Raw genomic sequence first — 12500 nt, 5'->3', positions numbered from 1 at the left:
GTGGGGGGGGAGGAGATGGGAGAGAGGACTAGTGTAACTGTTGAGAGACGAGGTGCGGGAGGTTAGGTGTGTGTATGTCTGTGCTGGGAGGTGGGGTGGGGGGGGAGTGTGTGTGCGTGTGTGTGTGCGTGGGGGCGGGGGGGCAAGTCTGGGGAACAGATGACAGTCCTGACAGGACACCAGCTGCCACAATTGCATGTCACCTCCCTTAGGTCACCTCTCACACAAACAGACAAACACACGCGGACACATCCACACTCATCTACACACACACACAGACACACACATCACATCGACACACGCACACATGCAGAAGCACACGCACATACGGGCACAAAACTCACACTGGCACACACAAATGAACACACTTTCTCTCCTTGTCTCCTGCATACATAAACACATACTATTTATCACACACACAAGGAACACAGATACACAAGGACAGACGTACACACACACACAATTACACACAAAAAGTGAAAAGCCTTTAAAAAAGCAATTAAACAGAGATACTCATGACTGAGTGTCATGGATCTGTCCTCTCAGCACTTTCTGTGTGTGCTGCTCTACCATATCCTGATGGTTACACCCCCCCCCCCCCCCCCACCCCCCCCCCCCCCCCCCCCCCCCCCCCCACACACACACACACACCCCACACACACACACACAAAACCAACGTGTCCAGTGAAAAGAAAAAGCTTACACACTCACAAACAAATATAAAAACACCTACACATACACCTACATCTCTACTGCATGTATTAATACGTAGTACAGTAATAATGAGCACAAAAACACACTCTGAAAATCACTCTCCACACTCTACTCCCTCTGGTGCCTGTGTAATAAACAAAGAAAAAGCGAAAAACAAAAACACATAAATAAATATTAACATGTGGTCCATACAGGTCCACTGGTGAACAGGGTCATTAGTGTTGGTGTGCCCCCCCCCCCCCCCTCAGCGCCCCCCCCTCAGACTCACCCGTGTAGGGGGTCTACCACGATGGCTCGGGGGTGCGTCATCTTCCCCTCGATGAGCGTCTTCCGGGTCTGAGAGGCCTTCTCTAGCCGTGCTACGCTGATGGTCTTCTTGGGCCCGTCGTCTGTCCAGTACAGGTTATCAGCCATCCAGTCCACCGCAATGCCCTCCACCGTATGGATCCCTGAGAGAGGCAGAGAGACACAGAGCCAGCATCAGTCTCTGGCACAGAGACAACAAACAACAACAATAACAGCAGCGTGGTGACAGGTCATTTCTAACAGCCTGGGTCTGTCGCGAGAGTAAATGTATGTTTTGCCACGATCCAGTATGATGGATCCCGCTGCTGAAAATAAACACAGTATTAGTCTTTGTGATTGTGCCTGCTATGGCTGGACACCCCTGGCTTGTTGAGATAAGGACTAAGTGTACAAGCATGAAGCTATGCAAGAGGGTGATAGATATGAGAAGTGCAAGCTCGCTGAACATAAGATCTGTCATTATCCAATGAGAGGGAGAGAGATACTTAGAAAGTGAGAGACAGAGAGAAAGCGAGACAGAGAGAGAGAGAGAGAAAGAGAGAGACAGAGAAAGAAAGAGAATGAGTGACAGGGTGTGTGTGTGAGAGAGTGTAATTCCACAGTGAACGCAGGAACCTATGTATCTCTATACACACCCATACATCAAAAACTCAAAAAGTGTCTATGGGCTGAAGCACGCTTGCACTCTAGTGGGTCACAGGCCATGTTGTATTTGAGGACTGACTACCAGTGTCCCTGAGGCGTTGGTACTCTACCTTCCTTGAGGATTGTGTCCCTCTCAGTGCCGTCGATCTTCTGGCGGCCGATGATGTAGCTGGTGGCGTCTGCGAAGTAGATGAACTCGCTGGCGGCGTGGAAGTCCAGGGCCCGTGGGTTCATCAGGTTCTCGATGGGGATCATGTACTCGTCCGGCACCTTGGCGTTCATGTCCATCCCGCGGATGACCCCGGGCCGACCCTTCCCATACACCAGGAAGAGCTCGTGCTCTGGCTCTGTGGAGGAGAGAGGGGACGGGAGGTCAGCCATTTTGATGAGGTCAAATTTCTCAATTTAAGAGATGCAGACAGACACTGCGCTGAGGGGGCACACACACACACACACACACACACACACACACACACACGCGCAGTGTTGCAACCCAAACTGTGAATGGCTGTGTATTCCTTGTTGCATTCTTGCATCTCTCCATCACTTTTGTGGAGACTTGACTTTGTTTACACAATCTAAGGGCGATTCACAGACAACAAGGCGCCAGGTTGTCTGAGAGCTGGAGAGCACACGCACTGGTTGAACTCAGGCAGGACGGAGAGGATTGGGCTCACGGACTAAACCTGCCCTCACCTCAAAGGATGAACTGACCATTGTAACTTGGAGTTAAGTCCAGACAAGTCCATTGACATTGATTTCTGCATGCACACACACACACACACACACACACACACACACACACACACACACACACACACACACACACACACACACACACACACACACACAGAAACACACACACACACACACACACACACACTCTCTTAAGTTTCACTGTTGCCAAAAATCCCAAACCTGGAGATGGGTAAGGAGCCCACAGATCAATGGAGTCGAGTAAAGGGCATCTTCCAATGACCTGACAGCACACATAGGGTAAAGAGCAGCAGAACGGCTCTCAACATTACACTGTTATGCTGAACTCCACTCAATCAGAGGGTTAGAGGTCCAGACTCCCATAGCCTTTCCCACACCCAGCTTTAGCCCAAAAGACTCTGATAACAAACACCAATACTGCTGAGTTTATAGACCACCTACACATGCAATGATCATCTGTACAATAATAATAATAAAATTAATAATAAAATTAATTCATTGAATTTATAACGCACTCTATATTCACATGAATCTCAGAGTGCCATCAATGGCGAGATTCTGCACTGGGCTCCACAGCCTGGTGTCTGAGACCTCGTGAGAGGAGTTAAGACTAATTCTGTTAAGGGTTTAAAAGCAAAGGGGCTGTCTGTAGAACACTCTCCATGCATCATCAAACAGTAGTAGCACATCTGACAACTTCAACGAAAATACACCATTAGCACCATTTTATATGCCCATATTTATGTGCTGTGTCCTATGAATAAGAATTAACCACTCATGACATGATCTAAAGCCCAGAAGGCTGAATTCAATCAGTGAGCATTGTAATGATGTTCTCTCTCTCGCTCTCTCGTTCCCTCTCTCTCTCTCTCCCTGTCTCTCGTTTTCTCTTTCTTATTCTCTCTCCCTCCATCAAGAAGGGGCATAACTGATGAGCTACTTCACCTTCTGAAGGGCATGCCTGATGACATTCTATACCCAAAGTGGTTGTGTGTGGGTGTGTGGGTGTGTGTGTATGGGTGTGTATGTGTGTGTGTGTGTGTGTGTGTGTGTGTGTGTGTGTGTGTGTGTGTGTGTGTGTGTGTGTGTGTGTGTGTGTGTGTGTGTGTGTGTGTGTGTGTGTGTGTGTGTGTGTGTGTGTGTGTGTGTGTGTGTCGCGCGCATGCAGGTGTGTGTGGGAGTGTATGTGGATCAATAATAATCTCAGCAGCGCCTCGATCAACCCCGACAATCTCTACCCAGTAGACCGAAGAAATCCACACCGATCAGATCAGGAGTCTGAGCCCTTCATTCCACATGAATCAGCATTTCCTCAGGTCATTTTGCCCCAGCCCTGCCTGATTAATCACTGCTTGCATGGCCACAGCACCTGCTGCTGCCCCTGATATTTGGCGATGGGGTGACGGGGTAGTGGTGGGGGAACCACCCAACAAATCAACCTTTTGGGCGTCCTTGCGACTTGGCTCAATAACAATCAATTCCTCCATTTCTGTCAGAGCCTCATCTCACTCTTGAGGAAAAGGGTCTCGCTCTGATTAATGAGACAGTGGCTGGGAGCGAACAGGCATCTCTCTCACTCTCACTCTTACAGACTGACGACTGGTGAGGTCACAATCTGGGCTCAAATTCGATTGGTCGTGCCACACGTGGAGCCTGAAGTTGATTGGTGGAAAGTAAGTTAATAAACCTGGGCAGATTCTTCAGTGGCTACCTTTCCTCTGTGGTTTCTATTAATGACATTTAAGAAGCAGGCTGCCCCCAAGAGAGGTCCAACCAAATCACACCCTTATTCACCACACCTCACATTGTTGCTTGTACTCAGTAACAATACAACATGGAAACCCTTGCAACTGAGAGAGAGTCTCTGGGTAATTAATTTCTCATTTCAGTGCTCCATAAACAGCACCTTGATATAACAGGCACATTTCCATTTGTTTTGCTGTATCTGGAATAATTCATGGTGGTGGTGGTGGTGATGGTGGTGGGGGTGTTAGTAGTGATGGTGGTGGTGGTGTTAGTGGTGGTGTTAGTGGTGGTGGTGGTGGTGGGGGTGTTAGTTGTGGTGGTGGTGGGGTGGTGGTGTTAGTGGTGGTGGTGGTGGGGGTGTTAGTTGTGGTGGTGGTGGTGGTGATGGTGTTAGTGGTGGTGGTGGTGGTGGGGGTGTTAGTTGTGGTAGTGGTGGTGGGGGTGTTAGTTGTGGGGGTGGGGGTGGTGGTGTTAGTGGTGGTGGTGGTGGGGGTGGTGGTGGTGGTGGTGGGGGTGTTAGTTGTGGTGGTGGGGGTGGTGGTGGTGGTGGTGGGGGTGTTAGTTGTGGTGGTGGGGGTGGTGGTGGTGGTGGTGGGGGTGTTAGTTGTGGTGGTGGGGTGGTGGTGTTAGTGGTGGTGGTGGTGGGGGTGGTGGTGGTGGTGGTGTTAGTGGTGGTGGTGGTGGTGATGGTGTTAGTGGTGGTGGTGGTGTTAGTGGTGGTGGTGGTGGGGGTGGTGGTGGGGGTGTTAGTTGTGGTGGTGGGGGTGGTGGTGTTAGTGGTGGTGGTGGTGGGGGTGGTGGTGGTGGGGGTGGTGATGGTGTTAGTGGTGGTGTTAGTGGTGGTGGTGGTGGGGGTGGTGGTGGTGGGGGTGGTGGTGGTGATGGTGGGGGTGTTAGTTGTGGTGGTGGTGGTGGTGGGGGTGTTAGTTGTGGTGGTGGTGGTGGAAGTGGTACTCACTCTTGCAGGACTTGCCGTCGCTGCCCAGGCTGAAGCCGGAGCGGCAGCGGCAGGTGCGGGTCTTGTGGCTGTTCCCCAGAAGGCAGATGTCTGAGCAGCCGCCCGCTTTCCCGTGCTGGTCAAGCTCACACGCATGGCTCCGCACTACAGGGGGAGAGAGAGGAAGAAAGAAAGAACGAAAGAAAGAAAGAAAGGGAGAGGGATAGAGAGAGAAAATGAGAGGGACACCCCAAAAACATCACGCAACACAAACACTGAGGCTTCAGGCTGAAACTAATCAATAATATATCACAGTTGCTGAAAGACAATGGGGCTCTCGCGGCTCAGTAAGTAATTGTCTAGGTGATGCACTATTAATCTCAAAACACTGTTAATCTCAAGGAGTCGTGCTCCAAGACAATGGGCTGTTTCCTGACTCAAGCTTGTTTCACTTATAGCAGTGATCCATCATCATGAAAATGTCAAACGCCAGCAGAGACCTACACAGTGATGCATTATGGGTAAGTCTGTAGTCCCACAAACTCTCAGTGATGATCATGAGCACCTTCTACAACATGTGGAGATTCTGACCACCAGCAGCACATGAACATCCCCACCGACCCCTTTCCAGTGCGGGGAGTCGCCATGGAAACCCTACCTGGGGGTTGCCTCCTCTGGTGGTAGACATGCAGGGCGCCGCCCTTGTCCACGCGCGTCACCACCTGGTAGTCGGTGCTGTTGAAGCGGTTGATGCGGATCACGCTGGTCTTGGGCTGCATGTTGGCGTTGTCCGAGTTGGTGGCGTACAGGTAGTTCTCAAACACTGTTAGGCCATACAGGTGCTCAATCTAGGAGAGAGGAGAGGGGGCATCAAGAACTTGTTTCACATTGCTCATGTCAAAAAAGACACACGTGCATGCACATGCGCGCGCGCGCACACACACACACACACACACACAGAGAGCCTAGATAAACTAGAATATAATACTACCCTCGGTGTACAGAGGATTTACTACATGCATTTCAGAAAGTTATTCCCAACTTGCTTGCATCAAATCCACTAATTCTTTGAAGGATGTGACACTGTAAAAGTACTGTACTGTAAAACACTGGGAGAGTGACCTAATGGCCAACATAGACACATTACTGACAGAAAGAGAGTGAAAATGGCATCTCTCTCTCTCTCTCTCTCTCTCTCTCTAGCCTATTGTCCCACTAAAGGGCATTATGGCCATTTCACTGAGACCCGAGGATCATTCATACATTACTGATAATGACACTGAGCGGGCTTGAAGAGAAGTGTTGCACAGACTTAATGAATACAAATGACCATCATCCTGGCTGTCACAGAAAGAAAATGGCATCTGTGACGAGCCAATTTTGACAAGACTGACAGCCACCACCATCTGAGGAGAACTTATAGGTCATCCTTTTCTGAACATGGGGGGAGAGGGAGGCAAAGACGCACTGACGGCCAGTGAGAAACCCTCTCCAACACTGAGCCTGTTCCTGAGGCTCAACTGGTGGAGCAGCCAGGGTACCAAACCTATGGAGCCACAAGCAGCTGCAAGGCTGGCACATAACTGGTCCTAACCTCTCGTCATCAGCTCCCTGCTCCTTTTCAGGATTCAATCTGGTGATTGCTTTCACACTCAATGTCCAGGCCCCATTTTATATCGCAGACCTTATTCCCTGGCACTCAGCCCCCGGGTCTCTCAGATCTGACAAGCCATTCCTGTCCTATGTTCCGCAGTCACGACTCAAACTCAAAGGTGACAGAGCCTTTGCCGTTGCTGCTCCACAACAGTGAAACCAGTTGCCAATGGATAATAGACATGGTTCCTCCATCTCTGTTTTTAACTCTATGCTAAAGACACATTTTTATTCACTAGCCTTTTAATCTGTTGTCATGTTTATTTGTGTATTTGTCCCTTGTTGTTCATTGTTGTTATTGGTATGTTTCTCTTGTATTTTTAACTTTTAACTTTAATGTCCTTTGGTATAGCACTTTGGTTTAAATGTCTCCAAGCAATACACTTCACTTACTTACTTACCTACTGATGAACATGCATATCCATACTGCACTTGGCTTGGGACAAAAGTGTCTGCAACATGACCTGTTGGCATCAAACCAAGATGACCTGACCTGACCTCACACAGATCTCACATGAGCAGCACACGCATCTATCCTTGTTTGGCCCTGCCTGTCCAGAACACACTAAAAGCCCACCGAGCCAGGGTCACTCACCCTGTACGATGGCCCGACACCCTTACTGACCAGTAGGGCCTGGATGATGGCCCGACACCCTTACTGACCAGTAGGCCCTGGATGATGGCCTGACACCCTTACTGACCAGTAGGCCCTGGATGATGGCCCGACACCCTTACTGACCAGTAGGCCCTGGATGATGGCCTGACACCCTTACTGACCAGTAGGGCCTGGATTTTGACCTGACACCCTTACTGACCAGTAGGCCCTGGATGATGGCCCAACACCTTCACTCACCAGTAGGCCCTGGATGATGGTCTGGCGGTTCTTTCCCTCGTAGTCCACCACTTCGATGTAGTCCAGGTAGGCGTCGGCCCAGTACACCAGCCGGCTGACCAGGTCCAGTGTGATGCCGTGGGGGAAGACGATCTTGCTGTCCACCAGCTTGGTGCGGTTCTGGCCGTCCATGTCACAGCGCTCCACCTTCGGGATCTGACCGTAGTCGGTGAAAAAGACCTTTCTGTGGTTGAGAAAGAGTGAGGAAGAAAATGAGGAGTGGAAAGTGGTGAGAAAAACAGAGGGATACAGTTAGAGAGAGAGAGAGAGCGAGAGAGAGAGAGAGAGAGAGAGAGAGAGAATAGAATGAAGGAGAAAAAGTAAGCAAAAAAGAGGGGAAGCAGATACAACGACAGAGAGGGAGAGAGATGGGAAGTAATGGTCACAACTGAAATATACATGACCAGATAAGTACCTCTTTAGAATCACATGCTAGTGCAGCCCTCATGAAAACCAAAGTGTTTAAAGAAGAATAAGGTTGTTTATACATTTAGAAACTTTACCAATGGAAATAAACATTCAGAACTGTGTGTCTGTGTGTGTGTGTGTGTGTGTGTTTGTGTGTGTGTGTTCACATGCGCACATGTGTATGTGTGTTTGTGCGTAGCAGGGGGACATGTGAGTGAGAGTGTGTGTGTGTGTGTGTTTTTTTGTGTGTGTATGTATGTGTGTGTGTGTGTGTGTTGTGGGGAAGATTTTGAGTGAGAGTGAGTGTCTGTGTGTGTTTTTGTGTGTGTGTGTATATGTGTGTACGTGTGTGGGTTGTGGGGGAGATTGTTAGTGTCTGTGTGTCTGTGTGTCTGTGTATGTGTGTGTGCGTGTGCGTTGCGGGGGAGATTTTGAGTGAGTGTCTGTGTGTGTTTTTGTGTGTTTGTGTATATGTGTGTACGTGTGTGGGTTGTGGGGGAGATTGTGAGTGTCTGTGTGTGTGTGTGTGTGCGTGTGTGTGTGTATATGTGTGTAGGTTGTGGGGGAGATTGTGAGTCTCTCTCTCTGTTTGTGTGTGTGTGTGTGTGTGTGTGTGTGTGTGTGTGTGTGTGTGTGTGTGTGTGTGTGCCTGCATGCTCCCTCACCCCATGCTGGGGTCAAGTGCAATGCCTTTGGGGTTGTAGAGCTCCTGGTCCAGCAGGGTGACGCAGGTGGTACCGTCTTTGTCACACACAAACACACGGTCATCCACATCATCTACAAAGTAGAAGTTTCCTGTCAGCCAGTCAATGGCCATCTGCTCCACATCTGTACAGGAGAGAGAGAGAGAGAGAAGGAGGGGGAGAGAGAAAGAGAGAGAGAGCGAGAGGGAGAAGCAAGGAGAGAGAGAGAGAGAGGGAGGGAGGAAGAGAAGGAGAGAGAGAGGGGGGATGAGAGAGAGGGGTGAAAGGATGCAAACATTAAGACACTCACTCCCTTTATTTTAGGTTAACATCTGTGCAACAACTGAGAGAAGGACCTTACACACACACACACACACACACACACACAGGGATGAGGTAATGATAATGTGTGTCTGTCTGACTACCTTAAGGCCCCGACACATTGAAGTGTTGAGACATATGGCTGCCATGCCCTGCAGCAGTCCCCCCCCCCCCCATCCCCCATCTCTAATGTAAATACCCGCCCACTAGCCCCCGTGTTTATTTACCTCAACTGTCCAGAGACACTTCATAGACATGTGGCCATGGGGAGCCAGTGTGTGTGTGTGTGTGTGTGTGTGTGTGTGTGTGTGTGTGTGTGTGTGTGTGTGTGTGTGTGTGATTGTGCGCATATGTGCAAGGGGGCCGTTAGGACTGACTCATGGCTACAAGACGGACGAGGGTCCAAATTAGATAACAATAACAGGCGGTGTTGCAAACAGCCATGTTGAACACACACCCACACACATGTACACACACACACACACACAGGCACGTACACACAGTGTCAGGGAGGTAGTCCCTCGCAGGCAGTAATTCCACTCACTCTTTGTCATTTCCCTGAGCTCAGGATCGTGACATTGGTCATCTCAGCACTCAGTCTGCTTATAACTAGACTAAACACAACCTGGGGCTGGGAGCGGTACTTATAGTCCTTAATAACAAGCCCACCCTGGACTACACCCAAACCACCCACCTTCCTCCTCCACCACCGCCACTGCATCTGTCCTCGGACAAGCTGTCCATACACAAACTCAACAATGACACGTGAAAAATGGCCACACCTTGCTGATCGGTTCCTTAAGTTAGAACATTAGGCACCTAATGTTCCAAATAAATGTAATAATTTCCACCGTGTAACAACCACTACCATGTGCCACAGAGCTGTTTTCTCTAGATCTGAATCTGAGGGAGGGCCTTTGCTGCTGCTGCTGCTGCTGCTGCTGCTGTTGTTACTGCTGCTGCTGCTGCTGCTGCTGTTGCTGCTGCTGCTGCTGCTGCTGCTGCTGCTGCTGCTGCTGCTGCTGCTGTTGCTGCTGTTGTTGTTATTTCTCCGGACCCTCTGGTAGAACATCTGGAGCACTTTGGGGAGGGGCGAGCCGCTCGCCCATGTTTTAATAGGCGGGACAGATTATTTATTTGCTTGATTGTTTGATTAACGAGTGCATTCATCAGCCACTTCAGCGCCCCCTGACAAACAACATTCCAAATGGTCTGAACTGCGGATGAACTGGGCTCAAACGCCTCTCGACTTCTGCTAAAACAAAGTACACTTGCAGGAATTTAGATGCTTTCCGAGGGAGGTCCTTTGTGGGTCAGAAGTTCATCAAGCATGAAGTCAACAAATTAATTGGACTCACAAATAAACGATCAGAGTTTTGTATCATCTGATTTGGATTCAAAATAAACACACTGGCAGGACTGTAGTATGTACACCGTACAAAAGATGATGAGCTTCAGACAATAACTGTTGATAGGAAATAGAACGTTTAAAACTCACACAGGAACATTTTTTAAACAAAAGTGCATAGGAATCTATCCTCCCTCTCTCTCTCTCTCCATCCCTCTTCCTTTCCTTTCCTTTCCCTTCCCTCTCTCTCTCTCTCTCTCTCTCTCTCTCTCTCTCTCTCTTTCCCTCCTTCTCTCTATTATTTCCCTCTGCTGAAGTGTGTTTATTTAGTGAAGGTGTAGTTCTGAGAGGGAACAGGCCCTGCCCCACAGGAAACACACCAAGCTGAGGAATCTCAGAACTATGCCATTTCAGGGACACCTATACACACACACACACGCACACACACACACACACACACACAGATTTTTTCCCCCTCTCTCTCTCTCACACGTTTTTGTTTACTCTTCAACACACTCAAACCGTCACAGTATATATAGATGCAATTGAATGCACACACATCACTCACACACAGTGTACACATGCAGACACTAAACAGAACAGACACAAAAACGCCCACGCACTTGATCACACATCAAACACACACACACACACACACACACACACACACACACACACACACACACACAGAGACATTCAAAAACTATCTTTCTTTCCCTCTCTCTCTAAAGCACATATGGATTTGCCTGTAACACACACACACACACACACCCAGTGGGCTGGATCCACCACTGTCTTTATATAGTCATAATATTACTATTGAGGGCTGTATGAGTATGATCCTATAGGCTTCACTTCTCTCCTTTCTGTTTTACTCTTACAATGGAGCCCTTTCTGTTCACAAGAGCTGAGTCAGGCCTCTTTCTGTGTGTGTGTGTGTGTGTGTGTGTGTGTGTGTGTGTGTGTCTTTGAATGTATTACACTGCCTCCCACAAAGTTATGTGTTTTCACAGCTGCAACCATCACCACACCACATTTCCATGCTCTTCAGGGATGCTGATACCCTAAACACACACACACACACACACACACACACACACACACACACACACACACACACACACACACACACACACACACACACACAGACATCTTAAAGTCCATACAACAACCACAATAGTTCAACCCCCAATGTCCCCTCCCTTCTCTCTCTGTCTCTCTCTCCTTTCCCACTGAAGGTCAGTGCCTTGAACAGTGATGCTGAATCAGCTCCCTCCCATTGTATTGAACTATTCTGTAATCTACACTGCCTGATAGTTGCTTTAATGCGAGAGGATCTCCACACCAGTCTCTGCCTGGTCCATGGGATCATGCAGTTAGCATCATGCAGTTAGCATCATTCTGAGACAGGACTGCTACGTAGATATAGGACAGTGGGATAATCCATTATAAAATAGAGAGGGAGAGGGAGAGGGAGAGAAAGAGAGAGGCCAAGAGAAAGACAGTTTTATCCCCAAAGAGGAAAGCCAAAAAGAGACTAAATGAAACAGAGATTGAGAGACACTGAAGTAGGTGAGAGAGATATACGGAGACGGAGAGAAAGATAAACCATTATCAAGGAAGAGAGCGTGCTAAGGAAGAGAGCATGCTAAGGAAGTACTTAGAAAGAAAGGACAAACGATAGAGGAGCAAACAAGACGAAAGATGGAGGGAGAGAAAGACAGAGAGAGAAAGAGAGAGAGAGAGAGGTAGGGAATAGAAAGGAGGAGAAAGTGGGTTCTAACTCCTACAAAGGAAACTTGGCATTTCACACAACGTCTTTTGTTTTACTGGAATCAGAGGGCCGTATTTCCAAAGGTGCTCAATCTTTAAAAAGTCCCGACTCCTGCAGACAACATTCCAGCGGACGGCTCTGGAAGGCATTGCCTAAACCTCGGATTGGGAAGAGAAAAAGGAGGATAGGCAGAATAGAAGAGAGAGAGGAGGAGAGTTGGGCAACAACACCTAGAAAGAAAAAAAGAGCAGAACTGGCCCTAAGCGTGCGCACACACACACACACACACACACACACACACACACACACACACAGACACAGACACAGACACACACACAGACACACACACGCACACA

The 12500-nt window shown here is 48.9% G+C and overlaps 1 protein-coding gene across 1 annotated transcript in view; it reads right to left on the bottom strand.

Annotated features, from left to right (window-relative positions):
- Positions 1 to 12500, bottom strand: part of lrp1aa (low density lipoprotein receptor-related protein 1Aa) — a 149331-nt gene that overhangs the window by 78856 nt on the left and 57975 nt on the right. Inside the window, exons 7-12 of the mRNA XM_031567561.2 lie at positions 8684 to 8846; positions 7572 to 7794; positions 5724 to 5913; positions 5087 to 5230; positions 1776 to 2012; positions 983 to 1163 (exon numbers count right to left, since the gene is read on the bottom strand). Of these exons, the coding sequence (XP_031423421.1) occupies positions 983 to 1163; positions 1776 to 2012; positions 5087 to 5230; positions 5724 to 5913; positions 7572 to 7794; positions 8684 to 8846 (1138 nt within the window). The remainder of the gene's footprint in view (positions 1 to 982; positions 1164 to 1775; positions 2013 to 5086; positions 5231 to 5723; positions 5914 to 7571; positions 7795 to 8683; positions 8847 to 12500) is intronic.

This window comes from Clupea harengus, chromosome 5 (genome assembly GCF_900700415.2).
Source record: "Clupea harengus chromosome 5, Ch_v2.0.2, whole genome shotgun sequence".
Classification (NCBI taxonomy): Eukaryota; Metazoa; Chordata; class Actinopteri; order Clupeiformes; family Clupeidae; genus Clupea; species Clupea harengus.
Note: the sequence above shows the minus strand (reverse complement) of the source record. Positions and strands in the feature narration are given on the sequence as shown.